This window comes from Salmo trutta, chromosome 26, assembly GCF_901001165.1.
Source record: "Salmo trutta chromosome 26, fSalTru1.1, whole genome shotgun sequence".
NCBI lineage: Eukaryota > Metazoa > Chordata > Actinopteri > Salmoniformes > Salmonidae > Salmo > Salmo trutta.
In genome coordinates this window covers 37268659-37290394 of record NC_042982.1, presented here as the reverse complement: position 1 = coordinate 37290394, position 21736 = coordinate 37268659, and the positions used below count along the sequence as shown (strand labels likewise).

The 21736-nt window shown below is 43.5% G+C and overlaps 1 protein-coding gene and 1 long non-coding RNA gene across 4 annotated transcripts in view; one reads left to right on the top strand and one right to left on the bottom strand.

Moving 5' to 3' along the window:
• The window catches only part of arhgef17 (Rho guanine nucleotide exchange factor (GEF) 17), a 104046-nt gene that overhangs the window by 47690 nt on the left and 34620 nt on the right, over positions 1-21736 (top strand). For 2 of the 3 annotated variants that reach the window (XM_029715884.1, XM_029715883.1), the window contains exon 2: positions 17662-17850. The exons of the other annotated variant lie outside the window; for it this stretch is intronic. In XM_029715884.1, the coding sequence (XP_029571744.1) occupies positions 17662-17850 (189 nt within the window). The remainder of the gene's footprint in view (positions 1-17661; positions 17851-21736) is intronic. 3 annotated transcript variants of the gene reach the window in all.
• Positions 19177-19848, bottom strand: LOC115163733 (uncharacterized). Its single transcript, XR_003869809.1, has 3 exons — positions 19757-19848; positions 19410-19717; positions 19177-19370 (listed from the first exon to the last, which is right to left on the bottom strand). It is a non-coding gene; the product is annotated as an uncharacterized LOC115163733 (long non-coding RNA).

The following is a 21736-nucleotide window of genomic DNA, read 5'->3' as shown; positions in this document are numbered from 1 at the left end:
TTTCAAAGGAGCATAGGGGGTTTAAAGTGTGTGTGTGTATGTGTGTGTGTGTGTGTGTGTGTGTGTGTGTGTGTGTGTGTGTGTGTGTGTGTGTGTGTGTGTGTGTGTGTGTGTGTGTGTGTGTGTGTGTGTGTCAGTCACCAGATCTCAACCCAATTGAACACTTATGAGAGATTCTAGACTGGCGTCCGAGACACTGTTTTCCACCATCAACACCAAATGATGGAATTTCTGGTGGAAGAACAGTGTGGAATCTCTCCAATAGAGTTCCAGACACTTGACAAATTTATACGAAGGCACATTGAAGCTGTTCTGGTGGCTCGCGGTGACCCAACACCCTACTAACACACTTTATGTTGGTGTTTCCTTTATTTTGGCAGTTACCTGTAGATTTGTGTTTTAACTCGGACAAGACCTACCCTGGATGCCAGTGTGTTTCTGCTTTGTTGTCATGGCCAACCCAACCATGGCTGGAGCAGCAGAATGACACAGTGGCATCCAGGGTAGGGTTGAATAAAGCATCCTAACTGAGAGTTCCTGATGTTCATAACTGACTCAGTTCAGAGGGATTGAATGGGATACACAGTTTTCATTTTGTGATCAAACACTTACAGTAGCTTTGGTTGAAAGTACAGGTCATATTTGCCGGTTGTCATTAGTTGGACTTGCAGCAGAAAACGTCCCACTTTAAATCTTGTAAGAATTATGTTGCACGTATTATTTGGAACGCTACTCCTCTTACACCATTTGAGCTAGAAACACCATTCAAACTTTAAAATCTTCTACCGATCAGAAGTGACAGCTGTTACTAACCGCATCAACTACTTTTCGTCTCAACTTTTACAAACAACTGAAATTTCAACCACTTTCCCAACAACTTAGACAAAACCTTAAAGCCTATGAAAACTTAGTCTACTTCTCTGCTTTTCAGAACACTTCTTCCACTACCACAAAAATCATTTTAAAGAGCTAAAGAAAGTCCCACAATTTTACTTCCTATAAAATGACCGTCTTGTTTTGGGCATGGAAGTGTACATTAGGGCTGGGTGATATGTGCAGTACCACTCAAACGTTTGGATACACCTACTCATTCAAGGGTTTTTCTTTATTTTGACTATTTTCTACATTGTAGAATAATAGTGAAGACATCAAAACTATGAAATAACACATATGGAATCATGTAGTAACCAAAAAAGTGTTAAACAAATTGAAATATATTTTATATTTCAAATTCTTTAAAGTAGCCACCCTTTGCCTTGATGGCAGCTTTGCACACTCTTGGCATTCTCTCAACCAGCTTCATGAGGTAGTCACCTGGAATGCATTTCAATTAACAGTAAGTGTTACACCGGTGGCAATAAATTAGTAAAACCAAAGCTTACCTTGACTTGGAAGAGTTCCAGTGTTGTGTTGGATAGTCATAGCCAGCTAGCTAACATAGCATCCTTCTGTTTGAGCCGGGTGTTTGACTTAACTAGCTGGCTGCATTTGCTAGCTAAGAAAGTGAAAAGAATTATGAAATATAGCTCTCTCTCTTGTTTCTTAATTTATGAATAAATTAATTGGTTCGAAACTGTTCAACTGTCTTTGTCTCTCTTTGAGTCAACTACTCGCCACATTTTATGCACTGCGGTGCTAGTTAACTGTAGCTTATGCTTTCAGTACTAGATTCATTCTCTGATCCTTTGATTGGGTGGACAACATGTCAGTTCATGCTGCAAGAGCTCTGATAGGTTGGAGGACATCCTTTGGAAGTTGTCATAATACTGTGTAAGTCTATAGAAGGGGGTGAGAACCCTGAGCTCCTAGGTTTTGTATTGAAGTCAATGTACCCAGAGGAGGACAGAAGCTAACTGTCCTCCAGCTACACCATGGTGCTACCCTACAGAGTGCTGTTGAGGTTACTGTTGCAAAACAGTGTGTTTTAATCAGTTATTTGGTGACGTGAATATATTTAGTATTGTTTCACTTTTTGTTTTATGTTTTACTTTTTAAATCTTTATGAAATTCACTGAGGAGGATGGTCCTCCTCCTCCTCTGAGGAGGAGCCTCCACTGGTGTATGTGGAAGTCTGGAATCTGGGTCGGGTATTGTATGCAGGTAGCTCATTTCAGCCAGTTCGGTCCGCATCTCCAAGTGTTTTTCCCTCTCCCAGTCATATAGTCAGTGGTACTACCACACACACATACACACACACACACACCCTCGCTGCCTGGCAACCATTCTGGGTCGCTACTGAGCTAGGTCGAAAATATACAGGTTAAGACAACATTGTCACAAATCTGGAACAAGCGCCGTTGCATAGCTGGTCCCATTGCTGCAATGAGTTATGGGATTTTAGAATCCCGTAGCTTCAAATTACACTTTTGCGTGCAGATGAAACGTTATGGAGTTTTAAAGGAGGCTAAAATGTAAGAAATATGCAAACTTGTATAAATTATTTCTCAATTATGCTTTTAGATTCAAATATATGTCAACAATCCTTTCTCCAAAGGACCATTCTATGATTACATTTCGTGAAAATTCCCCAAATCATGGTATTTCTTTTGTCTGGGTTTTCTGATGAATCACTCACTTACTGTATGACTGGTGTCGATGTAAGCTCCAGACAGACATACAGACAGATGCAAGACTTCATCACACACCCCTCAATGCCTTGTTTGAGGGAGGAGAGCTTCTCAATAACCTGATACACACTCCTCTCTCACCATTTGTGTTTTAACACTCTCCCTCTCTCTCCTAAACAAGCCCCAATCTAAAACATCCACAGCTCTCTAACTTTCACTGCAGCTGAAGAGGGACTATCGGAGAGGGTGAGGCGTGTGGAGAGGAGATCATTGAGTTGCCGATCTCTCTCTGATGTAGGTGTTGGCTTTCATGAGCAGGGCTTTTGAGGCCAAGCTTTGTGTGTGTTGCGTGCGTTCGTGTGCACGTCCATCCTTTTTCTGTCCAGCAGTAGTCACTTGTCTGGTCGTACCTCAAAACCTTCTATAATTATGGCACCAGTGATGAAAGATCCCCTGTTTTCTGCCCCAAGTGAACTTTCACTAACGTTTACTGACCTTTCCTATTTGTCCCTTCTGATCTCTTAATTCAATTCAAATAATTTATTAGCAAGGGGAAACATATGTTTACATTGCCAGAGCAAGTGAAGTAGATAATAAACAAAAGTGAAATAAACAATAAAAATGAACAGTAAACATTACACTCACAGAAGTTCCAAAAGAATAAAGACATTTCACATGTCATTGTGTCTATATACAGTGTTGTAACGATGTGCAAATAGTTACAAAAAGGAAAATAATTAAATATGGGTTGTATTTACAATGGTGTTTGTTCTTCACTGGTTGCCCTTTTCTTGTGGCAACAGGTCACAAATCTTGCTGCTGTGATGGCATAATGTGGTATTTCACCCAGTAGATATGGGAGTTTATCAAAATTGGGTTTGTTTTTTCGAATTCTTTGTGGATCTGTGTAATCTGAGGGAAATATGTCTCTCTAATATGGTCATACATTTGACAGGAGGTTAGGAAGTGCAGCTCAGTTTTCCACCTCATTTTGTGGGCAGTGTGCACATAGCCTGTCTTTTCTTGAGAGCCAGGTCTGGCTATGGCAGCCTTTCTCAATAGCAAGGCTATGCTCACTGAGTCTGTACGTAGTCAAAGTTTTCCTTAAGTTTGGGTCAGTCACAGTGGTCAGGTATTCTGTCACTGTGTACTCTCTGTTTAGGGCCAAATAGCATTCTATTTTTTTGTTAATTCTTTCCAATGTGTCAAGTAATTGTTTGTTTTCTCATGATTTGGTTGTGTCTGATTGTGTTGCTGTCCTGGGGCTCTGTGGGGTCTGTTTGTGTTTGTGAACAGAGCCCCTGGGCCAGTTTGCTTAGGGGACTCTTCTCCATGTTCATCTCTGTGTAGATAATGGCTTTGTTATGGAAGGTTTGAGAGTCTCTTCCTTTTAGGTGGTTGTAGAATTTAACGTCTCTTTTCTGGATTTTGATAATTAGCAGGTATTGGCCTAATTCTGCTCTGCATGCATGCATTTGATGTTTTATGTTGTACAAGGAGGATGTTTTTGTGAATTATTGGTTGGTGAGCGGACCCCAGACCTCACAACCATAAAGGACAATGGGTTCTATAACTGATTCAAGTATTTTTTAGCCAGGTCCTAATTGGTATGTCAGATTTTATTTTCCTTTTGATGGCATAGAGGGCCCTTCTTGCCTTGTCTCTCAGATCGTTCAAAGCTTTGTGGAAGTTACCTGTGGTGCTGATGTTTAGGATGAGGTATGTATAGTTTTTGTGCTCTAGGACAGTGCCATCATTGTAAGCCTGCCACACACACACACACACACACACACACTATGCGATACATTTATTATACATAAGAATGAGTGTGAGTTTTTGTCACAACCCGGCTTGTGGGAAGTGACAAAGAGCTCTTATAGGACCAGGGCATAAATAATAATAATCAATAATTTTGCTCTTTATTTAACCATCTTACATATATAATTGAAAATTGTGAATAACTCACTACAGGTTAATGAGAAGGGTGTGCTTGAAAGGATGCACATAACTCACCCAAAAACCTCACCCAGATAGGCCAGTCATGTGAGAAACTTGTCATCATGCAAGCGGTCAGACAAGTGAAAATTATGGTCAGTAAAGAAAACTTTAAGCTCGTCTCTCAATTTCAACAAAAAAAAAAACGTGTCAATACTTTGCCCCTTGATAACCAGGGCACTTCTGTATGTTGTAAAAGCGTTACATGGTCGCTGCCCATGACATTGCATAGTGCAGAAAATACACTTGAGTTCAGGGGCCTTGCTTTAACAAAGTTAACCATTTTCACTGTAGTGTCCAAAACATCTTTCATGCTGTCAGCCATTCCCTTGGCAGCAAGAGCCTCTTGGTGGATGCTGCAGTGGACCCAAGTGGCGTCGAGAGCAACTGCTTGCACGCATGTTACCACTCCACTATGTCTCCCTGTCATGGCTTTTGCACCATCAGTACAGATACCAACATGAGCAGCAGCTATGTTTGGCTACATACGGACCGTTAGTGGAATTCCTGCGAGAGAGTAACGGTTAATGTGATTGGATGTTAATTATTTGACTAGGCTACCTGTATTTCAAATCAAATTTATTTATATAGCCCTTCGTATATCAGCTGAAATCTCAAAGTGCTGTACAGAAACCCAGCCTAAAACCCCAAACAGCAAGCAATGCATGTGAAAGAGGCACGGTGGCTAGGAAAAACTCCTTAGGAAAAACTCCCTAGAAAGGCCAAAAACCTAGGAAGAAACCTAGAGAGGAACCAGGCTATGAGGGGTGGCCAGTCCTCTTCTGGCTGTGCCGGGTGGATATTATAACAGAACATGGTCAAGATGTTAAAATGTTCATAAATGACCAGCATGGTCAAATAATAATAATCATTGTAGTTGTCGAGGGTGCAACAAGCACGTCCGGTGAACAGGTCAGGGTTCCGTAGCCGCAGGCAGAACAGTTGAAACTGGAGCAGCAGCATGGCCAGGTGGACTGGGGATAGCAAGGAGTCATCATGCCAGGTAGTCCCGAGGCATGGTCCTAGGGCTCAGGTCCTCCGAGAGAAAGAAAGAGAGAAAGAGAGAATTAGAGAGAGCATATTTAAATTCACACAGGACACCGGATAAGACAAGAGAATACTCCAGATGAAACAGACTGACCCTAGCCCCCCGGCACATAAACTACTGCAGCATAAATACTGGAGGCTGAGACAGGAGGGATCAGAAGACACTGTGGCCCCATCCGATGATACCCCCGGACAGGGCCAAACAGGCAGGATATAACCCCACCCACTTTGCCAAAGCACAGCCCCCACACCACTAGAGGGATGTCTACAACCACCAACTTACCGTCCGAAGACAAGGCCGAGTATAGCCCACAAAATCTCCGCCATGGCACAACCCAAGGGGGGGTCGCCAACCCAGACAGGAAGACCACGTCAGTGACTCAACCCACTCAAGTGACGCACCCCTCCCATGGACGGCATGGAAGAACACCAGTAAGTCAGTGACTCAGCCCCTGTAATAGGGTTAGAGGCAGAGAATCCCAGTGGAAAGAGGGGAACCGGCAAGGCAGAGACAGCAAGGGCGGTTCGTTGCTCCAGCCTTTCCGTTCACCTTCACACTCCTGGGCCAGACTACACTTAATCATAGGACCTACTGAAGAGATAAGTCTTCAGTAAAGACTTAAAGGTTGAGACTGAGTCTGCGTCTCTCACATGGGTAGGCAGACTATTCCATAAAAATGGAGCTCTATAGGAGAAAGCCCTACCTCCAGCCGTTTGCTTAGAAATTCTAGGGACAATTAGGAGGCCTGCGTCTTGTGACCGTAGCGTACGTGTAGGTATGTACGGCAGGACCAAATCGGAAAGATAGGTAGGAGCAAGCCCATGTAATGCTTTGTAGGTTAGCAGTAAAACCTTGAAATCAGCCCTTGCCTTAACAGGAAGCCAGTGTAGGGAGGCTAGCACTGGAGTAATATGATCTAATTTTTTGGTTCTAGTCAGGATTCTAGCAGCCGTATTTAGCACTAACTGAAGTTTGTTTAGTGCTTTATCCGGGTAGCCGGAAAGTAGAGCATTGCAGTAGTCCAGCCTAGAAGTAACAAAAGCATGGATTAATTTTTCTGCGTCATTTTTGGACAGAAAGTTTCTGATTTTTGCAATGTTACGTAGATGGAAAAAAGCTGTCCTTGAAACAGTCTTGATATGTTCTTCAAAAGAGAGATCAGGGTCCAGAGTAACACCGAGGTCCTTCACAGTTTTATTTGAGACGACTGTACAACCATCCAGATTAATTGTCAGATTGAACAGAAGATCTCTTTGTTTCTTGGGACCTAGAACAAGCATCTCTGTTTTGTCCGAGTTTAAAAGTAGAAAGTTTGCAGCCATCCACTTCCTTATGTCTGAAACACAGGCTTCTAGCGAGGGCAATTTTGGAGCTTCACCATGTTTCATTGAAATGTACAGCTGTGTGTCGTCCGCATAGCAGTGAAATTTAACATTATGTTTTCGAATGACATCCCCAAGAGGTAAAATATATAGTGAAAACAATAGTGGTCCTAGAACGGAACCTTGAGGATCACCGAAATTTACAATTGATTTGTCAGAGGACAAACCATTCACAGAGACAAACTGATATCTTTCCGACAGATAAGATCTAAACCAGGCCAGAACTTGTCCATGTAGACCATTTTGGGTTTCCAATCTCTCCAAAAGAATGTGGTGATCGATGGTATCAAAAGCGGCACTAAGATCTAGGAGCACGAGGACAGATGCAGAGCCTCGGTCTGACGTCATTAAAAGGTCATTTACCACCTTCACAAGTGCAGTCTCAGTGCTATGATGGGGTCTAAAACCAGACTGAAGCGTTTCGTATACATTATTTGTCTTCAGGAAGGCAGTGAGTTGCTGTGCAACAGCTTTTTCAAAAATTTTTGAGAGGAATGGAAGATTCGATATAGGCCGATTAGTTTTTTTTAATAATTTCTGGGTCAAGATTCGGCTTTTTCAAGAGAGGCTTTATTACTGCCACTTTTAGTGAGCTTGGTACACATCCGGTGGATAGAGAACCGTTTATTATGTTCAACATAGGAGGGCCAAGCACAGGAAGCAGCTCTTTCAGTAGTTTAGTTGGAATAGGGTCCAGTATGCAGCTTGAGGGTTTGGAGGCCATGATTATTTTCATCATTGTGTCAAGAGATATAGTACTAAAACACTTTAGTATCTCCCTTGAGCCAAGGTCCTGGCAGAGTTGTGCAGACTCAGGACAATGGAGCTTTGGAGGAATACCCAGATTTAAAGAGGAGTCCGTAATTTGCTTTCTAATGATCATGATCTTTTCCTCAAAGAAGTTCATAAATGTATTACTGCTGAAGTGAAAGCCATCCTCCATTTGCGAATGCTGCTTTTTAGTTAGCTTTGCGACAGTATCAAAAAGATATTTCGGATTGTTCTTATTTTCCTCAATTAAGTTGGAAAAATAGGATGATCGAGCAGCAGTGAGGGCTCTTCGATACTGCACGGTACTGTCTTTCCAAGCTAGTCGGAAGACTTCCAGTTTGGTGTGGCGCCATTTCCGTTCCAATTTTCTGGAAGCTTGCTTCAGAGCTCGTGTATTTTCTGTATACCAGGGAGCTAGTTTCTTATGACAGATGTTTTTAATTTTTAGGGGTGCAACTGCATCTAGGGTATTGCACAAGGTTAAATTGAGTTCCTCGGTTAGGTGGTTAACTGATTTTTGTCCTCTGACGTCCTTGGGTAGGCAGAGGGAGTCTGGAAGGGCATCAAGGAATCTTTGGGTTGTCTGAGAATTTATAGCACGACTTTTAATGCTCCTTGGTTGGGGTCTGAGCAGATTATTTGTTTAAATTGTAAACGCAATAAAATGGTGGTCCGATAATCCAGGATTATGAGGAAAAACATTAAGATCCACAACATTTATTCCATGGGACAAAACTAGGTCCAGAGTATGACTGTGGCAGTGAGTAGGTCCAGAGACATGTTGGACAAAACCCACTGAGTCGATGATGGCTCCGAAAGACTTTTGGAGTGGGTCTGTGGACTTTTCCATGTGAATGTTAAAGTCACCAAAAATTAGAATATTATCTGCTATGACTACAAGATCCGATAGGAATTCAGGGAACTCAGTGAGGAACACTGCATATGGCCCAGGAGGCCTGTAAACAGTAGCTATAAAAAGTGAGTGAGTAGGCTGCATAGATTTCATGACTAGAAGCTCAAAAGACGAAAACATCATTGTTTTTTTTTTTGTAAATTGAAATTTGCTATCGTAGATGTTAGCAACACCTCCGCCTTTGCCGGATGCACGGGGGGTATGGTCACTAGTGTAACCAGGGGGTGAGGCCTCATTTAACACAGTAAATTCATCAGGTTTAAGCCATGTTTCAGTCAGGCCAATCACATCAAGATTATGATCAGTGATTAGTTCATTGACTATAACTGCCTTGGAAGTGAGGGATCTAACATTAAGTAACCCAATTTTGAGATGTGAAGTATCACAATCTCTTTCAATAATGGCAGGAATGGAGGAGGTCTTTATACTAGTGAGATTACTAAAGCGAACACCGCCATTTTTAATTTTGCCCAACCTAGATCGAGGCACAGACACGGTCTCAATGGGGAAAGCTGAGCTGACTACGCTGACTGTGCTAATGGCAGACTCCACTAAGCTGGCAGGCTGGCTAACAGCCTGCTGCCTGGCCTGCACCCTATTTCATTCTGGAGCTAGAGGAGTTAGAGCCCTGTCTATGTTCGTAGATAAGATGAGAGCACCCCTCCAGCTAGGATGGAGTCCGTCACTCCTCAACAGGCCAGGCTTGGTCCTGTTTGTGGGTGAGTCCCAGAAAGAGGGCCAATTATCTACAAATTCTATCTTTTGGGAGGGGCAGAACACAGTTTTCATCCAGCGATTGAGTTGTGAGACTGCTGTAGAGCTCATCACTCCCCCTAACTGGGAGTGGGGTATGGTCACTAGCGTAACCAGGGGGTGAGGCATTTATTTGACATTGTGTTGTTATTTGGCTGAACACTAGCTGGTTTAACTGTATTTTTGGCAGTGAAACGAGGCTACTTAGGCAAGGGAAAAAAACTTGCACAAGTGTATAGCCCATTGGAAAATATAAATGGACTGTTTGAAAATGTGAAGAAAAAAAAGAAATTATTTTATACATATTTTTTAATGTGAATCACATTTTTATTTGGCGTACCCCCAACGGCATTGCGCGTACCCCTGGGGCAATGCTGTCCAGATGGAATTTGTATTTGTGTTTCTGGCAACTGGACCTTTTTTGGAACATTTCTGTCTTCCTGAGATTTACTGTCAGGGCCCAGGTCTGACAGAATCTATGCCGAAGATCTAGGTGCTGCTGTAGACCCTCCTTGGTTTGGGACAGAAGCACCAGTTCATCAACAAACAGACATTTGACCTCAGATTTTAGTAGGATGATGCCGGGTGCTGCAGACTGTTCTAGTGCCCTGGCCAATTCGTTGATATACACTGCTCAAAAAAATAAAGGGAACACTTAAACAACACATCCTAGATCTGAATGAAAGAAATAATCTTGTTAAATACTTTTTTCTTTACATAGTTGAATGTGCTGACAAGAAAATCACACAAAAATAATCAATGGAAATCCAATTTATCAACCCATGGAGGTCTGGATTTGGAGTCGCACTCAAAATTAAAGTGGAAAACCACACTACAAGCTGATCCAACTTTGATGTAATGTCCTTAAAACAAGTCAAAATGAGGCTCAGTAGTGTGTGTGGCCTCCACGTGCCTGTATGATCTCCCTACAACGCCTGGGCATGCTCCTGTTGAGGTGGCGGATGGTATCCTGAGGGATCTCCTCCCAGACCTGGACTAAAGCATCCGCCAACTCCTGGACAGTCTGTGGTGCAACATGGCGTTGGTGGATGGAGCGAGACATGATGTCCCAGATGTGCTCAATTGGATTCAGGTCTGGGGAACGGGCGGACCAGTCCATAGCATCAATGCCTTCCTCTTGCAGGAACTGCTGACACTCTCCAGCCACATGAGGTCTAGCATTGTCTTGCATTAGGAGGAACCCAGGGCCAACCGCACCAGCATATGGTCTCACAAGGGGTCTGAGGATCTCATCTCGGTACCTAATGGCAGTCAGGCTACCTCTGGCGAGCACATGGAGGGCTGTGCGGGCCCCCAAAGAAATGCCACCCCACACCATGACTGACCCACCGCCAAACCGGTCATGCTGGAGGATGTTGCAGGCAGCAGAACGTTCTCCATGGCGTCTCCAGACTCTGTCACGTCTGTCACGTGCTCAGTGTGAACCTGCTTTCATCTGTGAAGAGCACAGGGCGCCAGTGGCGAATTTGCCAATCTTGGTGTTCTCTGGCAAATGCCAAACGTCCTGCACGGTGTTGGGCTGTAAGCACAACCCCCACCTGTGGACGTCGGGCCCTCATACCACCCTCATGAAGTCTGTTTCTGACCGTTTGAGCAGACACATGCACATTTGTGGCCTGCTGGAGGTCATTTTGCAGGGCTCTGCCAGTGCTCCTCCTGCTCCTCCTTGCACAAAGGCGGAGGTAGGGGTCCTGCTGCTGGGTTGTTGCCCTCCTACGGCCTCCTCCACGTCTCCTGATGTACTGGCCTGTCTTCTGGTAGCGCCTCCATCCTCTGGACACTACGCTGACAGACACAGCAAACCTTCTTGCCACAGCTCGCATTGATGTGCCATCCTGGATGAGCTGCACTACTTGAGCCACTTGTGTGGGTTGTAGACTCCGTCTCATGCTACCACTAGAGTGAAAGCACCGCCAGCATTCAAAAGTGACCAAAACATCAGCCAGGAAGCATTGGAACTGAGAAGTGGTCTGTGGTCTCCACCTGCAGAACCACTCCTTTATTGGGGGTGTCTTGCTTATTGCCTATAATTTCCACCTGTTGTCTATTCCATTTGCACAACAGCATGTGAAATTTATTGTCAATCAGTGTTGCTTCCTAAGTGGACAGTTTGATTTCACAGAAGTGTGATTGACTTGGAGTTACATTGTGTTGTTTAAGTGTTCCCTTTATTTTTTTGAGCAGTATATATACACTGCGTGCACAATTATTAGGCAAATTGTATTCCTCGGGATTCATTTTATTGTTGAACAAACACAATGCTCTCAGTCAATCCAAAATGTTATTGAACCTCAAACCTGAATGTTTAACAAAGGAAAATTGAGTTTTGTCTTTCTCAGGGAAATATATGTGCACAATTATTAGGCAACTCAATTACAAAAATAATTTCTCTCAACTCACTTGTTTATTCTCAATTTTTAAAGTAAGTGTAACAGATAAGTAACACAAAATGACAATTATAACATTTTTGGCCTTTCAAAAATATTCAGTGACCCATATAGCCACCCTTATTTTCAATAACTGCCATGAGTCTTCCATCCATGGAGTCTGTCAGTTTCTTGATCTGTTCACGATCAACTTTCACTGAAGCAGCAACCACAGCCTTCCAAATGCTGTTCAAAAAGGTGTATTGTCTTCCATCACTGTAAATCTCACGTTTGAGAAGGGCCCACAAGTTCTCAATAGGATTTAAGTCAAGTGAGGAAGGGGGCCAGGTCATTATTCAGGCATCTTTGAGGCCCTTGCTGGCTAGCCAAGCAGTGGAGTACTTGGATGCATGTGATGGAGCATTGTCCTGCATAAAGATCATGGCCTTCTAGAAGGCTGAGGACTTCTTCCTGTACCACTGTTTGACGAAAGAATCTTCCAGAAACTGGCAGTAGGTTTGGGAGTTAAGTTTCAGTCCATCTTCAACCCGAAAATGTCCAACTACCTTATCCTCAATGATAGCAGCCCATACCAGTACCCCTCCTTCACCTTGCTGGCACCTGACTCAAAGTGGTCCCCTGTGTCCATTACTGATCCAGCCACGGGCCCATCCATTTGGTCCATCAAGAGTCACTCTCATTTCATCTGTCCATAAAACCTTTGAAAAATCTGTCTTCAGGTATTTCTTTGACCGATCTTGACGCTTCAACTTGTGAATCTTATTCAGTGGTGGTCTTGTTTCAGTCTTCTTGACCTTGGCCATGTCTCTGAGCACTTGACACCTTGTACTTCTGAACACTCCAGGTATGTTGCAGTTCTGGAATACGGTGGCGCTGGAGGATAATGGGTTCCTTTTAGTTTAACGTTTAATTCTTCTCAAGTCTTTTGCAGTTAATTTGCGCCTTTTCTTCCCTATGCGTTTTTTGCGCCCCAGTTGACTATTCGCAACAAAACATTTGAATGTCCGGTGGTCACACCTCAATAGTTTAGCTATTTAAAGAGTGTCGCATCCTTCTGAAAGGCATTTTATATTTTGGGTTTTTCAGTGTAAGTTAAATCTCTTTTTTGGCCCATTTTACCTGAGGTAATGAGGCTGCCTAATAATTATGCACACCTTGATATAAGGTGTTATTCACTTTCGCCACACCCTCCCTCATTACACAAATACATATCACCCGAAAATGATTAAATCCAATAAGCATTCAAGTTTATATGGTTTGGAGTTCGAAAATGTGAACAGAAACAATGATAAGATCAGAATACTCACTTGCCTAATAATTGTGCACGCAGTGTGTATGTTAGAGGGGTGGGGCTTAAGCTGCATCCCTGTCTCACCCAACGGCCCTGTGGAAAGAAATGTGTGTTTTTTGCCAATTTTAACCGCACACTTGTTGTTTGTGTACATGGATTTTATAATGTTGTTTATTTTTCCCCCCAACACCACTTTCAATCAATTTGTATAGCAGACCCTCATGCCAAATTCAGTCAGACTTTTTTGAAATCAACAAAGCATGAGAACTTTGAGAAATTTGTTTGTCAAATAGGGTGTGCAGGGTGAACATGTGGTCTGTTGTACGGTAATTTGGTAAAAAGCCAATTTGACATTTGCGCAGTAGATTGTTTTCACTGAGGAAATGTATGACTCAGTGTTAATGATAATGCAGAGGATTTCCCCAAGGTTGCTGTTGACGCATGTCCCCCGGAAGTTATTGGGGTCAAATTTGTCTCCAATTTTGTGGATTGGGGTAATCAGTCCTTGGTTCCAAATACTGGGGAAGATGCCAGAGATGAGGATGATGTTAAAAAGTTAAAGTATAGCCAATTGGAATTTGTGGTCTGTATATTTTATCATTTTATTTATTTATTTATTTCACCTTTTATTTAACCAGGTAGGCAAGTTGAGAACAGGTTCTCATTTACAATTGCGACCTGGCCAAGATAAAGCAAAGCAGTTCGACAACATACAAAAACACAGAGTTACACATGGAGTAAAACAACATACAATCAATGATACAGTAGAAAAATAAGACTATATACAATGTGAGCAAATGATGTGAGATAAGGGAGGTAAAGGCAAAAAAAGGCCATGGTGGCAAAGTAAATAAAGTATAGCAAGTAAAAACACTGGAATAGTAGAATTATAATTTGAAGAAAGTTCAAAGTTAAAATATAAATAATATGGTGCAAAGGAGCAAAATAATAAATAAAATAAATAAATACAGTAGGGGAAGAGGTAGTTGTTTGGGCTAAATTATAGATGGGCTATGTACAGGTGCAGTGATCTGGGAGCTGCTCTGATAGCTGGTGCTTAAAGCTAGTGAGGGAGATAAGTGTTTCCAGTTTCAGAGATTTTTGTAGTTCGTTCCAGTCATTGGCAGCAGAGAACTGGAAGGAGAGACGACCAAAGGAGGAGTTGGCTTTAGGGGTGACCAGAGAGATATACCTGCTGGAGCGCGTGCTACAGGTGGGTGCTGCTATGGTGACCAGTGAGCGGAGATAAGGGGGGACTTTACCTAGAAGGGTCTTGTAGATGACCTGGAGCCAATGTGTTTGGCGACGATTATGAAGCGAAGGCCAGCCAACGAGATCGTACAGGTCGCAGTGGTGGGTAGTATATGGGGCTTTGGTGACAAAACGGATGGCACTGTGATAGACTGCATCCAGCTTGTTGAGTAGGGTATTGGAGGCTATTTTGTAAATGACATCGCCGAAGTCGAGGATTGGTAGGATGGTCAGTTTTACGAGGGTATGTTTGGCAGCATGAGTGAAGGATGCTTTGTTGCGAAATAGGAAGCCAATTCTAGATTTAACTTTGGATTGGAGATGATTGATGTGAGTCTGGAAGGAGAGTTTACAGTCTAACCAGACACCTAGGTATTTGTAGTTGTCCACAAATTCTAAGTCAGAACCGTCCAGAGAAGTGATGCTGGGCAGGCGGGCAGGTGCAGGCAGCAATCGGTTGAAGAGCATGCATTTAGTTTTACTTGTATTTAGGAGCAGTTGGAGACCACGGAAGGAGAGTTGTATTGCATTGAAGCTCGTCTGGAGGGTTGTTAACACAGTGTCCAAAGAAGGGCCAGAAGTATACAGAATGGTGTCGTCTGCGTAGAGGTGGATCAGAGATTCACCAGCAGCAAGAGGGACATCATTGATGTATACAGAGAAAAGAGTTGGCCCAAGAATTGAACCCTGTGGTACCCCCATAGAGACTGCCAGAGGTCCGGACAGCAGGCCCTCCGATTTGACACACTGAACTCTATCAGAGAAGAAGTTGGTGAACCAGGCGACGCAATCGTTTGAGAAACCTAGGCTACTGAGTCTGCCGATGAGGGTGTGGTGATTAACAGAGTCAAAAGCTTTGGCCAGGTCAATGAATACGGCAGCACAGTATTGCTTCTTATCGATGGCGGTTACGATGTCGTTTAGGACCTTGAGCGTGGCTGAGGTGCACCCATGACCAGCTCTGAAACCAGATTGCATAGCGGAGAAGGTGCAGTGGGATTCGAAATGGTCGGTAATCTGTTTGTTGACTTGGCTTTCGAAGACCTTAGAAAGGCATGGTAGGATGGATATAGGTCTGTAGCAATTTGTGTCAAGAGTGTCACCTCCTTTGAAGAGGGGGATGACAGCAGCTGCTTTCCAATCTATGGGAATCTCAGACGACACAAAAGAGAGGTTGAACAGGCTAGTAATAGGGGTTGCAATAATTTCGGCAGATAATTTTAGAAAGAAAGGGTCCAGATTGTCAAGCCCAGCTGATTTGTAGGGGTCCAGATTTTGCAGCTCTTTCAGAACATCAGCTGAATGGATTTGGGAGAAGGAGAAATGGGGGAGGCTTGGGCGAGTAGCTGTGGGGGGTGCAGTGCTGTTGAATGCAGTAGGGGTAGTTAGGTGGAAAGCGTGGCCAGCCGTAGAAAAATGCTTATTGAAATTCTCAATTATAGTGGGCTTATCGGTGGTGACAGAGTTTCCTATCCTCAGTGCAGTGGGCAGTTGGGAGGAGGTGCCGTTATTCTCCATGGACTTTACAGTGTCCCAGAACTTTTTAGAGTTTGAGTTGCAGGAAGCAAATTTCTGTTTGAAAAAGCTAGCCTTGGCGTTTCTAACTGCCTGTGTATATTGGTTTCTAACTTCTCTGAAAAGTTGCATATCGCAGGGGCAGCTCGATGCTATTGCAGAACGCCACAGGATATTTTTGTGTTGGTTAAGGGCAGTCAGGTCTGGGGAGAACCAAGGGCTATATCTGTTCCTGTTTCATTGAGGATACCATCAACACCCCAGGCCTTTTTGGGATGGAGGGTTTGTATTTTGTCCTGTAGTTCATACAATGTAATTGGAGAATCCAGTGGGTTCTGGTAGTCTTTAATAGTTGATTCTAAGATGTGTATTTGATCATGTATATGTTTTTGCTGTTCTTTGTTATAGGGCCAGAAAGATTGGGGCAGTGGTTTATCCATACATCTCCATTTTGGATAGATAACTCTTCGTGTTGTTGTTTGTTTAGTGTTTATGGATTCTTCAATTACTCCGAGCTGATTTTTGACGTGCTGTTCCTTTTTTCCCGTAGTGTATGTCTGTATTGTTTTAGTGATTCACCATAGTGAAGGCGTAGATTCAGGTTTTCTGGGTCTCTATGTTCTGTGTTTATGTGTGCACCCTAGGGCCTCAACACCACAGTGTGTGTAACTGTATATGAAGAGCGAGTGTGTGTCGTTCCTCATAGCAGAGAACATGTAGATTTAGTGAATGTGTAAAAGCTGTCACAGTGTTCTAAATTTCAACTCTGCAAACTTCTTACTTTGCAGAGTGTGTATTTCTCATATGTATAACTTAGTGAAATACCCAGATACCCAGTCCTGAGAGAGAACCACCAACCCCCAGGCTAATCCTATTATGTGGTCCTTTGTGTGTGTGTGTGTGTGTGTGTGTGTGTTCACTGTGAATCGTTGAATTTCCACCTCCCTGTTGCCATGGTGACCTGTAAGCATTACCTAGAGGTTCTGTCCTCTTGTCTGAGCTCAACTCACTCTGCCTGAGAAACAGGGGTGGATGGCTCTGTGATCATCTCTCTGAGTCTGTCTGCTCTCCTCTCAGATCAACGACTCTGGGATGGAGTGGTTGAGTCTGCCTGCGCTGGGCTGAGCGGTGAGCGTCTGCCCTGCCTGCTGTCTCTCATTATATATACACACACACTCTGGGAGGGCTGCATCACTCAAACACACACACACACAAACCTCACACACAAACCTCACACAGACACGCTCACACGGAGAGAGTGCTCGACTTCACACACAGGGAGAGACAGCGGTGCCAGCTTCTACCTGCCTGGGCGGAGCTACAAGGAAAGCGCACACACTCACAGAATATATCGGAGAAGCAGGAATTTTGGAACATGCGTGTAGATGGGGATAATTCCTAAAGGACAGACTGACCACTGGATTTAAAGGATTTAAAGGATCGCTGATCTTTTGGAGTGGAGGGGGTACAACCCAGAGAGGGGAGGGGGGTGTCTTTTTGGATTTGAAACACGGAGGAGTGGCTGCGATTTCCCCACTCTTCCGGAATGACCAGTGAGCATTTGGGCCAAGGGGAGGAAGAGGGAGGGGGCAATTTTTGGGTGAGCTGTTGTTTTTGGGGGCGTATTGTGGGTGTCTTTTGGGGTGTGTGTGTGTATGTAGACACGCCAGTCATTTTTTTAGGGTTTGTGTGGGCGTGTGCGTAGACACACCATCCGTGTTTGTGTGAGAGTGTGCCAATACACACAGGCCATTCCGTATGCTGCAGATGGTTCGCACCCTCGCCCAGTTCTCTATCGCTCTGGAGGAGATGCAAGAGAATGGAGAGAGCACCAGCGACGAAGGAAGACGAGAGCAAGAAGGAGGAGAGGAACTGATGGACAGGGATGAAGCTGAATGCGTTGGGAACTCTAACGGGAATGGGCTTGGAGCCGTGAGTCCTCAGAATCACGGCGAGGTAGATCAGTGTGTCTGTCTGTCTGTCTGTGGTTGAAGGATATTCCCTTAAAACACTCATCCCTGTTCCATCCCTCTCTCTCCGCTAACATGCATATTCTCTCACGGCATCAGACTCAGCCATTGGCAGAGACTAGAATAGCAACATACCTGCAAAACAAGCTGCTCTCAGCCCTTCCTCTCTCCCTCTCTATCTCTCTCTTTACCCCCCTCCTTTTCTCTAACCCTCCTCTCTTTCTCTCTCTGCCCATTCTCTCCCTCCCTTTCTCTGCGTAGATGTGAACTTCTGTGTGATGAATAAATAAAGTGAGATTGAGGAGGAGCGGGGAACCGAGTGCAGGGATGAAGAGAGACTGAGAAGAGAGTTCTGTAGTTGTTCTGGTGGTTGTGACGCACCTTTTGAAAGCTTCTATCAAATTCTTGTTGGGTTTGGGAAATGATGCTGCTTTTCTCTCTCTTCCCCCCTTTCATCTCCTTCTCTTCCCCTCTCTCTCTTCCTCTCTCTCTTGCTCTCTCTCTCTCTCTCTCTCTCTCTCTCTCTCTCTCTCTCTCTCTCTCTCTCTCTCTCTCTCTCTCTCTCTCTCTCTCTCCTTCCTCTCTCTCTCTCTCTCTCTCTCTCTCTTCCTCTCTCTCGCTCATCCTCTCTCTCTCTCTCTCTCTCTCTCTCTCTCTCTCTCTCTCTCTTTCTGCAGGGTCATATCTCTATAATAGAATTAGAGCAGAGTGAATCATACGATTAGTCCCATCACCTACCGCCTCTCTCCCACACCCAGTAACCCTCCCCTGCCTGCTTGACTGACTGCCTGCCTGCCTGCCTGGCTAGCTGGCTGGCTGTGTGTCTATCTCTGAATAGTCGTATCACCAAATGTAACGTATCTGTCATTCCCCCATTAACCAAGCAACCTGTGTGTCTCTCTTTTCTTCCATAGAACATGTGAAGTAAATGTATCTGTAGTTGTTGTAACCGTTAGTTATTCCTTGTTGTCATTTGTGGACATTCATCAGGGTAGCCCCCCCCCCCCACAGACTATTAATCCACACAGAGAAGATTTACCTGCCTGGAAAAGCCAGGGAGAAGAAAGAGAGAAACCAAAAGAAGGAGGAGGACATGAAGCAGGAGGATAGGTTTTTTGAGGATACAGAGGAAGGGAAGGGAATGGAAAGGAAATAGCTCATCATAATTAGTCTAACCTAGCTAGCTACATATATAATGGTTTCATATCATATCCAACCTAGCTGTGTGTGTGTGTGTGTGTGTGTGTGTGTGTGTGTGTGTGTGATGGTTTGGTTTGGTTTCATATCAAACCTAGCTAGCTATATATGATGGTTTGGTATCATATCCAACCTAGCTAGCTATATATGATGGTTTGGTTTCATATCATATCCAACCTAGCTAGCTATATATGATGGTTTGGTTTCATATCATATCCAACCTAGCTAGCTATATATGATGGTTTGGTTTCATATCATATCCAACCTAGCTAGCTATATATGATGGTTTGGTTTCATATCATATCCAACCTAGCTAGCTATATATGATGGTTTGGTATCATATCCAACCTAGCTAGCTATATATGATGGTTTGGTTTCATATCATATCCAACCTAGCTAGCTATATATGATGGTTTGGTTTCATATCATATCCAACCTAGCTAGCTATATATGATGGTTTGGTTTCATATCATATCCAACCTAGCTAGCTATATATGATGGTTTGGTTTCATATCATATCCAACCTAGCTAGCTATATATGATGGTTTGGTTTCATATCATATCCAACCTAGCTAGCTATATATGATGGTTTGGTTTCATATCATATCCAACCTAGCTAGCTATATATGATGGTTTGGTTTCATATCATATCCAACCTAGCTAGCTATATATGATGGTTTGGTATCATATCCAACCTAGCTAGCTATATATGATGGTTTGGTTTCATATCATATCCAACCTAGCTAGCTATATATGATGGTTTGGTTTCATATCATATCCAACCTAGCTAGCTATATGTGATGGTTTGGTTTCATATCATATCCAACCTAGCTAGCTATATATGATGGTTTGGTTTCATATCATATCCAACCTAGCTAGCTATATATGATGGTTTGGTTTCATATCATATCCAACCTAGCTAGCTATATATGATGGTTTGGTTTCATATCATATCCAACCTAGCTAGCTATATATGATGGTTTGGTTTCATATCATATCCAACCTAGCTAGCTATATATGATGGTTTGGTTTCATATCATATGTAACCTATATGTGTGTGTGTGTGTGTGTGTGTGTGTGTGTGTGTGTGAGATGGTTTGGTTTCATATCAAATCTAGCCAGCTATATTTGGTGGTTTGTTTTTATATATCTAACCAACCTAGCTAGCCATATATATGTTGGTTTGGTTTCATATATAACCTAGCTAGCTATATATATGTTGGTTTGGGTTCAAATCATATGTAACCTAGCTAGCCATATATATGTTGGTTTGGGTTCAAATCATATCTAACCTAGCTAGCCATATATATGTTGGTTTGGTTTCATATATAACCTAGCTAGCTATATATATGTTGGTTTGGGTTCAAATCATATGTAACCTAGCTAGCTATATATATGTTGGTTTGGGTTCAAATCATATCTAACCTAGCTAGCTATATATTATGGTTTGGTTTCATATATAACCTAGCTAGCTATATATATGTTGGTTTGGGTTCAAATCATATGTAACCTAGCTAGCTATACAGTGCATTTGGAAAGTATTGTTATGTTACAGCCTCATTCTAAAATGGATGAAATCGTTTTTCCACCCTCATTAATCTACACACAATACCCCCATAATGACAAAGAAAAAACAGTTTTTTAGAACTTTAGAAGTTTTCACACTCTTTACTCAGTACTTTGTTGAAGCACCTTTGGCAACGATTACAGCCTCGTGTCTTCTCGGGTATGAAGCTACTAGCTTGGCACACCTATATTCGGGGAGTTTCTCCAATTATTCTCTGCAGATCCTCTCAAGCTCTGTCAGGTTGGATGAGGAGTGTCGCTGCACAGCTATTTTCAGGTCTCTTCAGAGATCGGGTTCAAGTCCAGGGTCTGGCTGGGCCACTCAAGGACATTCAGAGCCTTGTCCCGATGCCACTCCTGCGTTGTCTTGGCTGTGGCATAGGGTCGTTGTCCTGCTAGAATATGAATCGTCACCCCAAACCTGCTCTGAAGCAGGTTTTCATCAAGGATCTCTGTACTTTGCTCCGTACATCTTTTCCTCGATCCTGACTAGTCTCCCAGTCCCTGCCCGCTGAATAACATCTCCACAGCATGATGCTGCCACCAACATGCTTCACCGTAGGGATGGTGCCAGGTTTCCTCCAGACGCGACGCTTGGCATTCAGGCCAAATGGTTCAATCTTGGTTTTATCATGACACAAGGTGAGACCCAGATGCACACACAGGAGGCAAATGGTTGGAGTCTTACACTGTTTAATAATCCAAAAGGAGTAGGCAAGAGAACAGTCATGGACAGGCAAAAGGTCAAAACCAGATCAGAGTCCAGGAGGTACAGAGTGGCAGAAAGGCTCGTGGTCAAGGCAGGCAGAATGGTCAGGCAGGTGGGTACAGAGTCCAGAACAGGCAAGGGTCAAAACTGGGAGGACTAGGTAAAAGAGAATAGCAAAGGCAGGAGTACGTGGAAAACGCTGGTGGTCTTGGAACATACAAGACGAACTGGCACAGAGAGACAGGAGAAACAGGGATAAATACACTGGGGAAAACAAGCGACACCCGGAGGGGGTGGAGACAATAACGAGGACAGGGGAAACTGATCAGGGTGTGACAGGTTTCATCAAATCAGAGAATCTTGTTTTTCATGGTCTGAGAGTCCTTTAGGTGCCTTTTGG